The sequence below is a fragment of the Scheffersomyces amazonensis genome, assembly GCF_036850825.1.
Source record: "Scheffersomyces amazonensis strain UFMG-HMD-26.3 chromosome Unknown RJT21scaffold_3, whole genome shotgun sequence".
NCBI classification, from domain to species: domain Eukaryota; kingdom Fungi; phylum Ascomycota; class Pichiomycetes; order Serinales; family Debaryomycetaceae; genus Scheffersomyces; species Scheffersomyces amazonensis.
Genome location: NW_027042743.1, coordinates 347784 through 365492, shown reverse-complemented (window position 1 = coordinate 365492; position 17709 = coordinate 347784). Strand labels below are relative to the sequence as shown.

At 31.4% G+C, this 17709-nt stretch overlaps 10 protein-coding genes across 10 annotated transcripts; 3 read left to right on the top strand and 7 right to left on the bottom strand. All coding sequences in view use genetic code 12, as the record gives it.

Moving 5' to 3' along the window:
* Window positions 1-8: 8 nt before the first annotated feature.
* RJT21DRAFT_119986 (uncharacterized protein) lies at window positions 9-1029 on the top strand. The gene has a single exon (XM_064881590.1). It carries the CDS (start codon window positions 319-321, stop codon window positions 739-741), a length of 423 nt encoding a protein of 140 aa, XP_064738276.1. The 5' UTR covers window positions 9-318; the 3' UTR covers window positions 742-1029.
* RJT21DRAFT_119985 (S-adenosylmethionine-dependent methyltransferase) lies at window positions 1030-2288 on the top strand. The gene has a single exon (XM_064881589.1). It carries the CDS (start codon window positions 1043-1045, stop codon window positions 2255-2257), a length of 1215 nt encoding a protein of 404 aa, XP_064738275.1. The 5' UTR covers window positions 1030-1042; the 3' UTR covers window positions 2258-2288.
* RJT21DRAFT_119984 (kynurenine--oxoglutarate transaminase) lies at window positions 2289-3767 on the bottom strand. The gene has a single exon (XM_064881588.1). The coding sequence runs from the start codon at window positions 3722-3724 to the stop codon at window positions 2312-2314; it is 1413 nt and encodes a 470-aa protein (XP_064738274.1). The 5' UTR covers window positions 3725-3767; the 3' UTR covers window positions 2289-2311.
* A 158-nt stretch (window positions 3768-3925) lies between these two features.
* MET1 (uroporphyrinogen-III C-methyltransferase) lies at window positions 3926-6082 on the bottom strand. Its single transcript, XM_064881587.1, has one exon. It carries the CDS (start codon window positions 5749-5751, stop codon window positions 4003-4005), a length of 1749 nt encoding a protein of 582 aa, XP_064738273.1. The 5' UTR covers window positions 5752-6082; the 3' UTR covers window positions 3926-4002.
* RJT21DRAFT_30984 (uncharacterized protein) lies at window positions 6068-7818 on the top strand. Its single transcript, XM_064884103.1, has one exon. The coding sequence runs from the start codon at window positions 6384-6386 to the stop codon at window positions 7680-7682; it is 1299 nt and encodes a 432-aa protein (XP_064738272.1). The 5' UTR covers window positions 6068-6383; the 3' UTR covers window positions 7683-7818.
* RJT21DRAFT_31001 (uncharacterized protein) lies at window positions 7726-8821 on the bottom strand. Its single transcript, XM_064884105.1, has one exon. The coding sequence runs from the start codon at window positions 8505-8507 to the stop codon at window positions 7956-7958; it is 552 nt and encodes a 183-aa protein (XP_064738271.1). The 5' UTR covers window positions 8508-8821; the 3' UTR covers window positions 7726-7955.
* Window positions 8822-9667: 846 nt separating this feature from the next.
* Window positions 9668-12410, bottom strand: SCT2 (bifunctional glycerol-3-phosphate/glycerone-phosphate O-acyltransferase). The gene has a single exon (XM_064884106.1). The coding sequence runs from the start codon at window positions 12234-12236 to the stop codon at window positions 9939-9941; it is 2298 nt and encodes a 765-aa protein (XP_064738270.1). The 5' UTR covers window positions 12237-12410; the 3' UTR covers window positions 9668-9938.
* On the bottom strand, window positions 12410-13544 carry RJT21DRAFT_30992 (TRAPP complex core subunit). Its single transcript, XM_064884104.1, has 2 exons — window positions 13256-13544; window positions 12410-13105 (listed from the first exon to the last, which is right to left on the bottom strand). The coding sequence occupies exons 1-2, from the start codon at window positions 13313-13315 to the stop codon at window positions 12584-12586; spliced, it is 582 nt and encodes a 193-aa protein (XP_064738269.1). The 5' UTR covers window positions 13316-13544; the 3' UTR covers window positions 12410-12583.
* Window positions 13545-13773: 229 nt separating this feature from the next.
* Window positions 13774-14787, bottom strand: SUR2 (sphingosine hydroxylase; the record flags this gene model as incomplete). Its single annotated transcript, XM_064885407.1, has 1 exon — window positions 13774-14787. One exon carries the CDS (start codon window positions 14785-14787, stop codon window positions 13774-13776), a length of 1014 nt encoding a protein of 337 aa, XP_064738268.1.
* Window positions 14788-15853: 1066 nt separating this feature from the next.
* Window positions 15854-17596, bottom strand: RJT21DRAFT_113665 (uncharacterized protein; the record flags this gene model as incomplete). The annotated part of the gene is made up of 1 exon (XM_064880189.1): window positions 15854-17596. The coding sequence occupies one exon, from the start codon at window positions 17594-17596 to the stop codon at window positions 15854-15856; it is 1743 nt and encodes a 580-aa protein (XP_064738267.1).
* Window positions 17597-17709: the final 113 nt, after the last annotated feature.

Genomic DNA, 17709 nt, shown 5'->3' with positions numbered 1-17709 from the left:
CCGACTGACTTTAATAATTTGTATATTTCATATAACTTTATAGACTAATTAATATTTACTTTAATTTATAATATTATCATTTTTTGATTGACTGGTTATTAAGCAGAAGTTGAAAATTGCATTTTGCATTTTGCATTTTGCATTTTCCTGTATGTGCCCGTAAAGCGCAATTTAAATTTATTTATCTACCATATCCCGGCCTTGTATATTTCTTTTCCCTTTCCTTTCTCTTCTCTTCTTTTCTCTTCTCTTCATTCCTTGTCTTAAATTTTCTTTTCTCGTTCACTGATATCCTTACCCTTTCTAGCACTATAGATCATGTCGAGATTCATCCAAGTAGTTAGGGTTTCACCTGTGAGATCAGCTTCTACTTTGGGTATTAATAGTAGACGATTCTTTGCATCAAAATTTGGTACTGAGATCACTCCATCACCTCCACGTTTACCTAAAGAGGAACAAGAAGAATTTGAAAAATTACAATCTATAGCTAATTCTCAAATAGCTATTGAAGAATACAATGATCAAATTAAAGCTTCAGGTACTCATTCAAGTGAAGCACCAACACTCATTACCAATCCACCAAAATTGAGTTCAGATATTGGAAGTTTCCAAACCCTTAAGACTATACCTGAATTTGAAGGTGAGGTGAATCCAAAAACTGGTGAGGTTGGTGGTCCAAAGCAGGATCCATTAAGACACTCCAATGAATGGGCCTTTAATGGTAGAGTTACTGATTTTTAACAGTACTAAAACATTTGGTCCGGAAAAACATATCCGAATTTGTATATAGTTTTCAATAGAAATAATTCAATAAATGTCATTTTACGTATAGTGTATCGTATATCGTATATCGTATAACATCATTCCAGTAAATTTCAGATTCATATTAATCCGATAATTATAAAATGGTTGCAGATTTTTGGCGTTTTGTACAATCTTACCTAAAACGGTTGTTCCGTATCGGTCACCTCGAAAAAGTCAAATATCAGAGCTTGCAAAATTTTTGATTGGTAGTATTAATTTAGATATTCTTTAGTTAGACATGGATTTTGATCCTCTATCATTATTTACGCCTAATTCAGATAAAATTAATGATAATTCAGTTGAATATTATGATCTGACAGAGTCTTCACAGAAATACATACCGTTAAATATTGATCATACTGAAGATGAGCATGAAGACGATGATCCTCCATTACATATTCTAGATTTACCTTCACTTCGGCTACAACCTCCTAAAGAAGTTCTAGTCACTCTATTGAAACTATTAGCACCAGAAGAAGTTCGAAATTTTAATTCCAATGCTCAAGTTTCAACTAATATTCACTTATCACCTCAAGATATCTTTATTAAGAAAGGTCTTGATATTAATACAGTTGAACAAGCATTATCTTGGTTTCAGATTTATGGTACTAGATTTAATTCAGATAAGAAATTATCATCAGTTCCTGATCTCAGTTATTCCTTAAAACAAGATAGTGGTTATAATGCATACTTGACGAGAATAATATCTAGTGACCTTAATTGGATTAATGATGATAATGATAGACAATTCATTTATAAAGAAACTTCATTAAGAATTAGTGAAAATTGTGGAAGAACGGCCCAACCAGAAATAATACGTAGAATTGAAATTAATAACTTAAATCAATATGATTATGATTTTATTTCTTTAAAGGAACCTTCCTTAACCAGTGATAACTTAGGTTTAAAAACTTGGGGTTCATCTTTGATCTTGGCCAATAGACTCATTAATCAACAGAAGAATAAACATTACTTATTGGATAATGTATTAGAACTTGGTTCAGGAACAGGATTGGTGGGTATGGCTTGTTCCATTTTAGGATATACCACTTGGCTTACAGATTTACAAGAAATAGTTCCTAATCTTCAAGACAATGTAGAATTAAATAAGATTAATGCTCATGTTGATGAATTAAATTGGTGTGATCCTATATCCTTTACTGAAAAGTATGGTCAAGATATAACATTTAATACTATTGTTGTAAGTGATCCCATATATTCTCCACAACATCCATACTGGTTAGTCAATATGATTGAAAAATTTTCTGCTTTAGATAAGAGTAAATCTCGTGTACTAATTCAAGTACCATTAAGGCCAAAATATGAACAGGAAAGAGAAGTATTATGGAATCTTATGAAGAATAAATTCCATGAAATAGAATCAGAAATTGAAGATGGATATGATGATTTTGGGGAAATGAAATTTATATTTAAATTGTATATTAGAAATTAATAGATTTTACACATACATGTATATAAGCAACACTTCTTTTAATGATCTTCTAATCTATATATAATCTTTTAATTGTCTTAATCTATTGACTGCATCTTCTAAGATAGCATCATCTTTACATACAGCAAATCTAAGAGTTTTTTCTAAACCATTACCCTTTCTGTTTGATGGAATTAAGAATTCAGTTGGTGGAATACCAACAACTCCAATTTCTTTAATTAACCAATAAGCTAATTTAAAGTCTAAAGTACCTCTAGCAGAAATTGAAAGTGGGAAATCATAATCTTCTGGTACTTTAACTTTCAGTAAATTAACTAATAAGAAATAACCACCTTGAGCAATAGTATAAGGTAAACCTAATTCATCAAATACTTTAGTAAAAATCTTATATTTATGGATATAATCATCTCTAACTTTGTTAAAGTAATCATTCTTTCCTGCTTCAATAAAACCTTGAGAAACAGCTTGTTGTAAAGGAGCAGGAGTCGAAAAACAAATTCTAGTATGAGCAGCAGTTACAAATTTAATTAAACTAGCAGGTCCATGAATAAATCCAACTCTCCAACCAGTGGCAGCAAAGGATTTACCTGCAGATCCTACTGTTAAAGTTCTTTCTGCTAATTCAGGTAATTTAGCTAAAGCAGCAGGTCTTGGGAAAGTCTTTGTAAAATAAAGATTTTCATAAACTTCATCACTAACAATAATAATATTATGTTCAATGGCTAATTTACCAAGTCTATATAATTCATCTTCAGTAAATACTTTACCAATTGGATTATGAGGAGTATTAAGAACAATAATTTTAGTTTTATCAGTAATTGAATTTTCTAAACCTTCCCAATCAACTTCCCAATCATCACCAGAAACAGTTTGATTATCAAATTTTTGAGGATATTTAATTTCAACATATTTAACTTTTGCACCAGTCATTTCAATATTTGGAATATATTGATCAAAGAATGGTTCAAATACAATAACTTCATCACCAGGAGTTAAGAATCCAAAAAAGATTGAAAATATACCTTCATTAGCTCCAGTAGTAATTTGAATTTCTGATTCATCTACTGGTCTACCAAAAGCTTTTGAATAATGTTTAGCAATTTCTACAATTAAATTTGGATTACCTCTTGCATGAGCATATTGATTAAATTGAGGTTTTGTTAATGCTTCACCTACTGCATTAATTGCAAAATCAGGTGGATTATAAGAAAAAAATCCTTGACCTAAATTTACAATTGGTTTACCAGATTCTTGTTGAGCTTGTGCGGCAGTTTCATTAATTAAAGACCAAATATCCTTTTGTCCTGGCTTTTGAAAGAAGTATGGATTATGTAAGGATGCTGGATCTAATGATTTAGAAACTTTAGATGTAGTCATGATTGTTCTTGAATTTATAGTTATATTTGATACTTTATGTATTGAGATTGAATAGGAATGTTGTACTATACTTCCCAATCTCTTCAACATGAAAATTGTGAAAAAAATCCAATTACCAGTTGGTGATTATTGCAATAAATTCGGTGGGAATTTGTCATGGGATTAAATACCCGATAGAAAAAAAATTATTGTGGCTCTTATCGCGAACCCGATAGTACACGTGAGAGAGAGGTGTCATAGTAGCACCGAATAAACCTTATTACTCATAAGTATTATTACTAAATTAATTAAGTTTTATTAAATTAACTTCTATTATATTACATTAAAATATATTACATTAATAAATGAATGAATGAATAAATATATAACTATATAAATAAATAATCTTTGTACATTGGGGGTCCTACAGGTGGAAGTCGTCTTTCGCGGGGTTCTTCGATCAACTTTTCTTGTTTAGCAATTAAATCTACTATTGGTGATAAATAGGTAGATTTATTGATAGATGAACATCCTTCTTCAACTACCCATTTCTGATTAGAATCTGAATTATTCTTAACTATTACCTCGCAAGCATAACCTGTAACAAATAATCCAGGAGGTCTTGAACCACATGCTTCAACTGCTTCTGCTACTGATGATAATGTTGTCCTTATAATTCTTTGATCAGGACACGATGCTCTTTCTATAATTGCAACTGGTAAATCAGGACTCCAATTTTTCTCTTCAATTAATTTAGGAATTAATTCAACTATACGATGTAAAGCCATTAAGAATACAGTAGTTCTTGATTTAACAAATTCAGGTAATACTGGTACAGCCCCACGACGTCCAGTTCCGGTACAAATTAAAACTTGATCTGCTACTTCTCTATGGGTGGCAGGAATTTGACTCAATACAGGAGCTGCCAAAGCTGAGGTAATACCTGGTAAAACAACAGGTTTATATCCTTTCAGTTGAAAGAAATTGTATTCTTCACCACCACGACCAAAAATATATGGATCACCTTGTTTTAAACGTACAACACGTTCACCACGTTCTAATCCTTGTAATCCCATTTCAAGTAATTCTTGTTGAGCTCGTTCTGCATTACCAGGGAACTTTCTTGCAATGAATAATTTGGTTCTCTTTTGCGGTATTAAGTCAATAACTTCCTGAGGTACTAACTTATCGGCAAGAATCAAATCGGCTGTGAATATAGCATGAAGTGCTCCTAATGTAAGTAATGAGACTGATCCTGGTCCTGATCCAACTAATGAGATTGTTCCTTGCTTTCTTACTAATTTTTGTCTCTTGTTAGCACTTTCAAAACTTTCATCATCCTTTTCGGTACTATCTATTAACTCATTTTTATTATGATATGCTTGAGACAAATCATCTAACGATAAAGTAGAAAGATATTGTAATGGGAAATATTCAACTATTTGACTTAACCATCTTGCCCTTTGCGATTTCTGTTGTTCCTTTGACATATTGAATTCTTCAACTAAAGAGTTTAATTTGGATGTAGTTACAGCATCTTCGTCATGTTCACCAATATCTTCATGATTTGAATTAGATGACAAAATGATCGCATCTTCTCGCTGTATTCTAGTTCTAAGCTCACCTACTTTATCACATATTTCACCTATATTGGCTGGTAATGCATTAACAAGCTCTCTTTTAATTCTAGATGCTAATTTGCATCCTTTACCAGAAGTAGTCACTCCCATTTGGAAATCTCCCGCAGTATGAGTCGAAAGTAATGTGAATGTACACAACTCAGGTGTATCAGTTGTATTTATCGGTATTCTGAGTTTTTTGCATTCGTTATATATCTGACATTTTAATTCATGTTGAGCTATTGGTAAGACTACAAATACTTTATCAATTATATTATTCACTTCATCTCTACCATAAGTTGTCATTGTTTCAATGATATCATCTATATTCAAAGATTTATTGGAAATAACTTCAAACTCTTCATCATTCACTTCTGAAGACGAACTTGATGCAAATATTACAGGATTTGCACCTGCTTCTTTAATAGTCTTAGCTCTTATCAAAGATGATTTGGCATCTTGAACTATTATTAGATGTCTTTCTTCACGGCAGTTCCACGAAGTTAGCAAGTTTGGCATTGTAAGCACACTTCTGATATACTAAAAGGTATCAAATACTAGTCAAACTCCGAACTGATGTAGATCTGGATCAATATATATACATATATGGGGTTTGAAAAATTTCTGGATTACAAAATATCACGTGGACTGCTGCTTATCAATAGACCTGCACATAATCCCCACTTACCATTAAGATAGTATCTGCTGTTGTATTGCTATACTAATAGACATATTCGTTCTTCACTCGCAACTCTAATTTCCAATGGACAAGGATGAAAATTACAAACTTATTAGAGAGAAACTAGGATAGTTTTACGAATTAATCACTATATTATCCGCAAAGAATTAGAGTTTGTCTATTATATAATTGATAAGCTTATTTGACATGTAACTACATCAGCTGATTTACTATAGATTTTCAAGATTACTTAAATATCTTAAACTCTAGCTGAAATATATATTTCTGGGCTGGTCACCCACACGTAATTATAAACATATAGCTGCAAAACTCTATTTGGATGAAGTGCAGCAAAACATCGCATACCTGCACACAAGCCTATTCTTTTTAACTATAGTGAATAAATTTTATATATATGGTCTGATGTACTGAAAACTTTCATTTAATATTCCATAGAAATATAGAAATCAAAATGGGTGTTAAGAGACCTTTAGGACTTGGAGCTAAAGCTAAAGCTAACGCTAAGAAATCGAAACCAGCCAGTGAGGGATCTAATGGTGTAGAAAGTGAAGATGTACAAACTCCAGCCAGTAATGAGCTCACTGTTGAGTTAAACGAAGAAGCCGATGCTGAAGATGAGATTGCTCAATTGAAGGCTTTATGGAAGACTTATTATGATTCAGATAGAGATAATGAGTTAGTTTTGAATGGTATTGTTCATGAGTGTGATCGTTTGTTAAGAAACAATAACGAAACTAAGGATGAACCTAGTACCATTACTTTGAAAGATGATTTCCATTCAATTTATGCATTAGCTCTTGCAGAATTGAGTAATTTTCATGTTGATGATGGTAAAATTGCAGAATATTTTGATGCTAGTTTAGAAAGAATTGATCTTGGGTTAGAGAAATTTCCAAAATCTGCCCAATTGCAAATGTCTAAAGCTAGAATTTTACTTTCACGAATTGCCTTAGAGCAAATTTCCAAATTGTCTATAGACTCAAAAGTGGATACTAAGGAGGGAAATATAATTGTGAAGGAATTGAATAATGCTTTAAAAGCTTATGAAGCTGGTGAAAAGCTTGCTGAGACAAATGGACAATTTGAGTTGTTTAATGAACAAAATTTCGATGTGTTAGAAAGTTTAGATGATATTTTGGATATAATTGACAATTTCGGAAAAGATGATGATGATGAGGAAGAAAATGATGATGATGAGGAAGATGATGATGATGATGAAGACCAACAATCAGTTGAATTGGCTGAAACCCATCCATTATTTTCTGTTCGTAATACTGATGAATACAACCAATGGTGGAGAGATCATATCATCAAGTATCTTGAAAATTTGGATCAACAAAAGGAAGATGTTAAGAGAGATAGTCAGCTCCGTCGTGATATATGTAAAAGGGTAGGACAATCATATTTACAGGAGCTGGAAATTCCTAGCAGCGTATACACTAGTTTGACTTATGATGATGACTATGCAGGTATTGAAGAATTGGAAGGTTTAAAAGCTCAAGAAGCTCAAACCATTGCTCGTGATTTAATATCGACTGCTTTAACTTACTTGAAGCAAGCTGAAGATAAGGAAGATCCAGAAACTTGGGTAGCAGTAGCCGAAGCCATGATAAGTTTAGGAAATCTTTATGATGTTGATAGTGATGAACAAGAAGGACAATATGTTAAAGCAGAAGAGATATTAAAGAGAGCGAATAATGTTACAAATGGGAAATATGAAGACGTATTAGAAAATTTATTATCTGCTTAAGAAATGCAGGGTATTATATATGAAAAAACAAAATGAGTTCTATATGGAAAAATTATATGATTATATATAACTTGTAGAAAGTGAATGGAAAATCATTAGCATGGCATCATGGCTGAGGATTAAAATTAAAAACAAACAAATAAATTAGAGTTAAATATTAAACCTGAACTTTAAGGTGGAGTAGCAAATAGTAAGGAGTGCAAAGTAGTTGAATGGATGAAGTTGGAAACTGATTAAAATATGACCTATGACCAAAAAAGATGTAATTTAAATCTATACTCTACTTGTGATTGTACTTTCGCTCTGTAACTTCATGGCATTTCTTTCATGAGCATTATCTTTACAGAATTGTAAACCTTGACATAAATGGTCTTCTAAAAGACGATGTTTGGCACAGAATGTTCCTTGACAATGACTACAAGCACCTACCATTCTTAAAGGAGCAGAAGTACAAGATTTGAAAGAGCACTTATTCTTCTTCTTGGTCTTTTTAACACCAACAGTTGTAGAAACAGTTGAAGTATTGGCAGTTTCAGTAGTGATATCAACATGTGAAGATTGAGGAGTTAAATTTGTTGGAGTATCTGAACCATTACTCATAAGGATGACTGTTATTGGAGATGATGGTGTTATATTAAATGTCGATAAAGGTTTATAGTAAGGAGCTAATTTAACACCATTATAAATAAGTTTAAAATCAGAAGGTAATTTAGCAGAAATCGGACATCCAACTTTAGCAGAATTTCTTAAATCCTCTACGGTTGAGTTATCCGGGATAGTTATAGTATAAGAAGATTCAGTAGATAATCTGATAGTGACTTTCATGATTGATACGAGTATATATGAATTATGCTAAATGATAAAACACTAGATTTAAGAGTGTGGGAAATATTAGTTTGTGAGTAAAATGAAGATAAGATATAACAAAATGGTTGTGTGGTTCCGAAACTTATTTATAAAATGATGTGTATTTTGCCTCCCTTTGAAATTGTCGTCTGTGGGTTGAGGCTGCGACTCCGGTAGATAAGGGAAAGTCGCTAATAGAAATTGATGGTAGTAGCGTAGCAAATATTGATTAGTTTGCTATGTTATGTGTTGTTAGTTTAACTAAATAAACTAAATAGGGTATTTTAAGTATATATTAATAATATATATCTAGTATATATATGGAGGGTATAAAATTGGTTTAGTAAAGGTTTATATATAAATTGACTAATTACATCGTGATTTTATACTATCTGATGATGAATCATCAAAATCTCATTTGGGAAGAGTCATTGTCGGTGGCAAAGTTTCTTTTTTCGGTGTTAGGTCACATGACAATTTCTCTCTTTGACTTTCTTTTTCGGTCTTTCGGTCTGTGTCTGTCTCATGATTTTATATCATAGCCGGGGTTCTTTTAACGCAGTATGCAGGTACGTGCCGGAATTACTAGATTAGGAAATGTAATTGACTAGAGCATAGGAATCCCACTAGGAACTCTTTCTGCTAGTATATTTTGAACTTTGGGGCCATTAAATGAAATTTCTCCAACTACTCGTTCAACGTTGTTAACTGTAGTTTTTGTAGAATAAACTGATGATGATTTTAGTAACTTCAATGATTTTGCCTTTAAGGTGATATCCGCAGGAATTGGTGTACTTAAAACTCTTGTAACTGCCATAAGCATTACTATAGCAATGATCCCAAAGATTCCACTAGTTTGTTTGAACATATTACCGAAGATGTACCTTAAATGATAAAATTCAATTGATCCATGAAAGCTAAACAACTAGACTCAATCTAAATTGCAAAATTCAAACTTATTTACACATACTTATATATATATATATATAATCTAGATACATTTGCAACACGAAAATTACTACTTTCATACTTCTCCTTCCTTTCCTTTGTCTTCAATTATTCCCAAGATGTGCGTCTCCAAATTCGTAGATCTTTGTTTAAAATTGACATTACTTTATTGAGTAATTTCAGTTTTTCTCAAGACAAGGAAAAAAGGGCAAGTTGGCTTTGAAACAAATAAATATATTCAGATTGCTTTGTTAAGCAAGATGATGTACATTGCTATATAACTATTTACATCTCAGTACATTACCACGACCCACCCCCTTCGACTTATTAACCTCTTTGTTTGTACCTCTTGCTGATTTTATATTTATTTAGTTTGACTATGTATTTATTTAACGTCCTTAAGCGTTCCCTTCCCTTGCCTTTTTTTTTGCACCTTTTATTACACCGGCCCGAAGGTAGCTACTAATCAGATCCATTCTGATTTTCATTCCAATTGTTATTAAGTTTGCTCTTTAGCTTGTTTCGCAATTTTAACCCAACGTCTTCGTCAAAGTCGCTATTATTATTATTGTGATAAACACGTTTGTCTCCATTTGATTGAGGATGTCCTCGAATAGTTGTCAAATTTGTAAATGATGACTTGGCTGAAATACCTGCCCCAGTAACGCTATCGGTAAGATATGAAAAGATTGGAATATCACTTAAATTATGAATATTGAATGATTCAACGGAACTTATCCTACTTAACATTCCCTTACCCTTCTTACCTGCTTTATATATTGGATGTTCTCCTTCTTCATCTGATGATTCGATTTCATCACCTTCATGAACAACTGTTACTTTTTCATCATCAAAATCACCATAGAATTCATCAAAATCATCAAACATACCAGGACCATACTTGTTGCAAAATTCATCGACTTTACCTGCCAATTCCCGACGTGTTTTCTTTAATTCATCAATTTCAATCTCTCCATTGGTGTGGAAACTAACTATAGAAAGGAATAATGGTCTTAAAGACTTATAATAATCCATTCCAATTTCTCCAACTCTCAAAGATGCATATGTCGTTAATAATGCCCAGCAATAACAGAATAAGAAAATTATGTATACTGGAACATGGATTGGCGAAATATTGTATTCCAAAATTAAGATTGTTCCAATAATAGAATACAAAATGTATAAAGCGGGAGCTAATACTAAAGCAACAAGAATCTTCCATGTACCAATCACATCATTAGCTTTAATCTTAACAACAGATGCAGCAAGTGCTTCTTTGGCTCTTTTGTTGGATATTCTAATAGCAACAATAAACACAGGACTAAATAATATCATCCCAGGTAAACTTAAACCCATGAACAACGCATATTTGAAGAGTCGTTCTATTAAAACGATGAATGTATGGAATCTGTGTTTACGTGTTAATGTCTCGACATCGTGATCATGGAGTCGAAGAGCCCGTAATTTAGAATTGTATGCCATTACTTTCTCCCTTAATTCTATCACATCTGGTTCATTCTTGTATTGTTCATAACCTTTAATCAACCTTCTGTTCAATTCAACTACCATAGGTAAGGGAATATTCTCTCTATTGGCAGAAGTATATAATCTTCTGGCTGCCTGTAATACCATAAGTGTTTCGTAATCTTTGCAAGTAACAGTAACTTCTTTTAACCCTAATGTTATTGCATTCAATAACTCACCAACTGCGGCCCTTGAACTTTCAATATAATGCAAACCCATAGACTTATCGACTATAATAGGTTCTCCAAATTCAACAACAACACGCGATCTGAATAGATGAGGATGAAAATAGTTTAAACCTACTGGGATAATAGTAACAGGCTCAATATGAACATCTGAATTACCTTCCTTAAGTTTATTAATAGCTTCAGCAACTGTACCAAGTGCCATGATAGCAACACCTGGCTTCAAAGGCAACAAATCTGGTCTATCATGAGATCCACCTTCTGGAAATATTCCTAATACTCTACCGCTATTTAAATGGTTGAAGACATGTTTGAAAACAACACTATTGTCAATATGAGGAGCTACTTTATACTTTGTTCCTTCTCTTAATAGTTTGTCAATTCTAGCTTGATTTTCTGGGCGAGCTGACTCGAATTTCTTCTTCAATATAAGATGAGTATCATCTTGAATACTGAGAATTTGTACATTTCCTAAATATTCAGGTAAACCAACCAATCCCTTTTCCATACATTCAGTTGTGAACTTGGTACCTTCTCCAATCACTTCAATTTCATTATCTGGATTAACTCTTATTTTCCCCAGTGCTGGTTTGACTAGATCTTGTGGTCTTTCAACTGGGATTACCCCACATAACATGGCCATTGTTCCTATGAATCTTTGCTTATAAGATTTGTTAGCAATTATGAATGCAATACGACGACCAATGAATTGTTTTACTTTGGACATGACAATCAATGGATCAATGAATTGATTATGATGAGGAGCAATGACAAATATTACAGGGCCCTGATGAGGTATATGAAATGTACCTCGTGGTTGAATATCACGAAAGAAAGTATGAATTACAAAAGAAAAGAACCAAAGTACCAAATCATAGGTTATAAAACTTAATAATTGTAATATAGCTCGATATGTACTCTTATCTTCAGAAGTGAAAAATGATTGTCTATCAACTTTAACACTTTTACTACTTAATGGTTGCAATTTGGTTATTGTTGCTGATGCCTTTAGTGGGGTAACAACTACACCTGCAGAATCCTCTAACTTCATCACGATAAGTATTAATTTACAATATAATTTAGTTTACTGAATATGTATCTTGGACTATACTTTCTGAGAATTATATATGTCTATTGAACTTACAATGTGCACAACACTGTAATTGCCATCGTAAGATTTCCTAAAAAAAGCTTTTTGATATATAGCTTAAATGGTCATTTGCTCGCCACAAGAAAAAAGGTCAGACATAATCAAGCTCATAGTTGCAGCTTATAACTCATTGAAGCTGGTGATCTTGGATTAATGTATAGAAAATATATTATTTAATATATACCCTATATAAGGGATTAATACAATTTTTCTTTTATACCAATTTGTTAATTTTTTATTTTATAATTCTAATCTTCTCCTGCGGGTATCTCATCCTTAAGCACCTTATTTAACTTTAATCTTATCTCAGTACGATCATCACCTCTTAAAACATCTTTAACAAAATTAACATCTACATCTAATTGAACCATTTGAAGTGCACCTCTTAATACTCCACATAAAATTTGTGAATACCATAATTCTTTACTAATCTTAGAATCAGTCGTTATTGGTAATTCAACAAATTCTGTTAGTGGATTAGGTTCAGGAAGAATTAATGAACAAGTTTTATTATCTGAACTCCAATTTTCAATAGTTGGAACTATATTTAAGAATATTTTAAATCCAATTTTACTAATTATTTCACTTGTTTCTCGAAAAGTTTGGCATCGACGAACTCCTGTTTTGGCTAAGAATTCTTCAATTAATCGTAATCCAATATTATACCCCATTTTATCCAATTGATTGTTGACTTCATGATAATTGTTATTGAAGTCTCGACATAGTTGTGCTACAACAGACCCGTATGTTAATGTAAATAATTCTGAATTCTATATCTCACATGTTAGTACGATTTATATTCAATTAAAACTATGAGATCAAATATACTTGTTACTATTCAATCTCTTTATCGTTGCAATGGTTGTTTAGAATCTAAAACCAATACCGATCAGAGCTGAATAATCTTGAGAAATACATACAATTTTTTCGACATTATTCTTCCATATATCATCCCCGTTATACTTAGAGCTCTTGGACATGTTGGCTCTTCTATTATTTAAGTTTAATAGAACTGACAAGATGCTTATTGATCATGAAATACTTGGAAACTTTTAACAATATCACCCGTCTGGTTTAAAATTTTAGGACAAAAATAGCCTGCACATAAACAACACCTACAAACCTAACTAAAAACTACTATTATAAACATAGTATAATTATATATTAAAAATATCGTCGAACATTAGAGAAAGTATTATACTTGAAATTAAGATTATTAAGATTTTATTTGCTGAGTCATTGAAGCATTGATAAATTTGGTCACAATCTGTGGTGACATTATATATACATAGGATAAGAAATATGTGATTAAATTAATGATATTAAAAGGTTATCCTTTTGATTAAAAAATGTTTTGATAAATGATTAAGTGATGTACAATCCAAGGTGATAAGTAAGTGAATGATTGATTGAATGATTGAATTAATGAATTAATGAATTATCTATCCTTTTTAGATTCAGATTCACCATCGTCATTAAAGGTCCATTTACTCTTAGTCTTTGTAGCCAAAAATTCTCTATATCTTGTTAAAGTAATGTGATCTTGCATTTGCTTATATTCATCAACAAATTTATATTCGGTTCCAAATAATTTATCCCAATAAGTAAAGAATGGTTGAGAAAAATTATTTTTAATACCCCAAGTTTGATGATGAATGTCATGATAAATGGAATTATTTGGGAAAATTATTTGAAATAAATCAAATGGTAATCGATATCCACAATGATCATCAACTGTTTTTAAAGTAGCAAATGTATACAAGACGATAGCTTCTCTTGGACATAATTTAGTAATAATATTAGCAAGTCCAGTACCTAAAGTATCTAATAAGAAACCTTCTACTGGATCATTGTATAAAGCACCATAAGCATATGGAACATATAATCTATGATGTCTTGAATGAAATCTTCTGTATAAATACTTATTAACATGCATGATTCTATGTAACCAATATTGCCATGTATCAATTATAAGAAAAGCGAAAGTTATTCTTACTAATGACCATCCATACATATAACCATAATATACAAAGACATCAGGAATAAAGCTGGGTATGTAATTTTGTCTTAAACTCCACATTTCATATAATTCATGGCCAGTTTGTGGGACAGGATCGAAATAAAATACCACAAAGCCTACTACTGTTTGAACTACATGTTGTAATATGACATCTTTAACTACATCATCTAAAGTTGCTTTATTTCTCAGTTGTTCTTCTTCACTTGGATGTATTCTATATTTCTCAGCCAATTCATAAACATCAATAATATGGAAGAATGTCGCGTATGACCAATAGGCAACTATTGGAACTATTAGTGCTAATATACCATCAGGAAGTCCCGGAATTAAAGATGGTTTTATAGATAATTTTATATCAGCTTCATAAAATTTAGGTTGTGATAATATAGTTGAAAAATTCTTCGGAGGTACAAAGAATTCCAAAGTATTCATGGTGATTTGATAAGATATCGTAGATGACTTGACCTGGGATGAGTAACTGAAAATTCTTGGATGAGCTAATTAATTATGTGATTAAGGATATAATTATAGTACTGAGATTATCACTGCTGGATATATATTTATTCCTCCTTGTTATTTATTTATGTATGTATTATATTTTTAATGAGTGTCGTTGGTAAATTATATAAACAAATTCTCCAGTAAGCAGAATGATGAATGGTTTTGTTATGTTTATCTGGTGATCGTATTTTTCTAAGTTTTTTTTTCTTTTTTTGTTTTTTTTATTTTGCATTAACGATTATCGGGAAAGATGTCACGTGCCGTGCGGAATGTAAATAAGCATAATAGGGGTAGTACCACCACCCCATATTTTATAAGGTTGTTTAATACTTTATTTTAGTAAGGTGGTCTAATATCAGCATGACTCTATATATATGTGTATATATATGTGTATATATGCGACTGAGCTTGTGAATAGCTATAGCCCAAATGGTGTAGTAAACTATATAGTGTATTTCTATATGAGCACTTAATTTCAGACAAAGTAAACAAAAAACTTCCGAAAACTTTGCAACCAAGCCCCATAATATACAATGTGAGGTCGTCAATTCACTATAAATATCTCTCCTACATATTTACTTTTCGTTCTCTAGTGATTATGATTTGACAGAGTACAAATTGAGCATCGATGCATAGAGGTTTAACTACAACTAATGTCTGATAAATATGTCATAACCCCTATTTAAATTATATTTTTCTGAATCGCATAACAGATCTTTTACAAATTCTTAAACACCAGAATTTATATACAATGCATTATTGATATTCAACAAACATAGAATAGAGCAAATAATTGGGCATACTTCTAAAAATATAAATCTGAGAATTGAACAAAGATTTTTGCAGCTAGATTGAACAAAAATATCTGGAAAATCTCAAACACCTCTACTACCCTTTAGGAGTTTAATACGTCTAAATCGTTTATTTCATAAATCTAAGTATGCAATGAATAATTATGTTTACATGAAAAAATTACTAAATACTAAAAACAAAACCATTAAAAGAACTCTAATGCTTGTCTCTTATCATCATCATCATTAAAAAGTACATTATGATAAATGTCCAAATCATCCTTCTTTGATCGAGTGATATGTTCTTTAATAATTTCTAATGCATTAATATTAGCAATAAGTGGAAATCGTGTGGTGTAGTAATATTTACTCATCTTGTTAAGAAAAGGTTGATAATCGTCTTCAAAGAAACGGAAAAACCATTCTACATCTATAACTTCTCCATTTTTGTATAGACTAACTCTATCTTCAATTTGACCCAAAAGGATATATAATAATGCATACGAGGCTCGGAATAATGCTTCCCGAGCATGTAGGGTATCAGAAGTCTTACCCTTTTCAAGGAATGATTTGGCAACTTTATACAAAGAAAATGAAGTATCAAAACATTCATTTAAATTACTAACAGTTGGCGACTTATAATATTTTATGTTCACAAGGCATTGAACAAGTGCCAAACTTATATAATTTGGTTCCAAATCTTTACTGGCTAAGTTTTTGGAAATCTGAATTTCGTAATCCAAATCAACCTGCTTCGATAAATTATACAGATTGACTCTTTTACAAACACCTCTCATAACCTCAATTCTTTCTTTATAATTAAAAACATCATCGTCCAATAATTTATGCTCAACATAATCATCATTAATTAGAGTTTGATGACCTGATTGGAAACTTTTGATAGTATCTTCAAATAGAATATATTTCCACATATTCTTTAACGAAGTAATGTATGCCAAATCACCTTTGTGGATCTTATCAATATTTCTATTAAGACCCAATAATGTTGCCATAGAACAAATTGTAGATAACAAATTAATTTCTTGGATTGATAATTTATGTTTATATCTTTCATGAAAATTAAATTTTTTTACTTCATGTAGTAGAATCATTGCTTGCAATTCAGGAATTGTACAACCAAAACTACAATTCGAAAATATTAATTTAAGATTACCAATCAACTCAATTTGATTATTTTTAAATTCACCACTTAATTGACATGATATAATTATAATTGCTAGGGTTATACATAATTCTATTTGTGAATGGTTGGACTTTAATTTCCCATGTTTATCAAAAGTATTGTCAAAATATCTGTAAACATCATTAGAACTAAAGCATTTAAAAATTAGTTGATCTTGTTGTTGTAAGAAATTACTTAATAATTTAGACATATCCTTATAAATAGGTAATATACTCTCTAATTCTTTTGTTGGACGAGGCTCTTCCACACGAGATTGTTTCATCCATGATTTTATATCTACTCTAGTCTTTTCAGATGATTCAATTACAATAGGATGCAGTTGGAATAATTTTTGTATAATAGTTCTCCAACATGTTGCACCAAGATAGGCCAGGACATCAAAATGTGGTTTATATAATATGAATTGCAGTAAATCATATAGTATCGACAGAGTACCTTTAATATAGGTAGTGGAATTGATATTCTCGGTCCTGCCAGCATATAAACCATCATGACTCTCTAGTTTGTATATATTTTTAGCATCAGGTAAAGTTGAAGTTGATCCAGACTCTAATGACAATGCTGCTGCTGCTTCGGCAGCAGCTCGTAACACATGAGGCGAGGCCTCATATACACATAAATGAGCTGGAATCCTATTTCTTTGACAAGCAGAACATTGAGGCTTTTTTCTATTACATTTTACCTTCCTCTTTCTACAATTTGTACATGAATAAGATATTCTAGTTCTTATTTTTCCAGTATCCATTGCAGCACATGTACACCGACTAAAAAATCATTTAAAAAACAAAAGTTTTTTGGGGCAAAAATAATGATTACAAATGATATTTTCTTAATGATATTACAAAATCAATAAAAAGT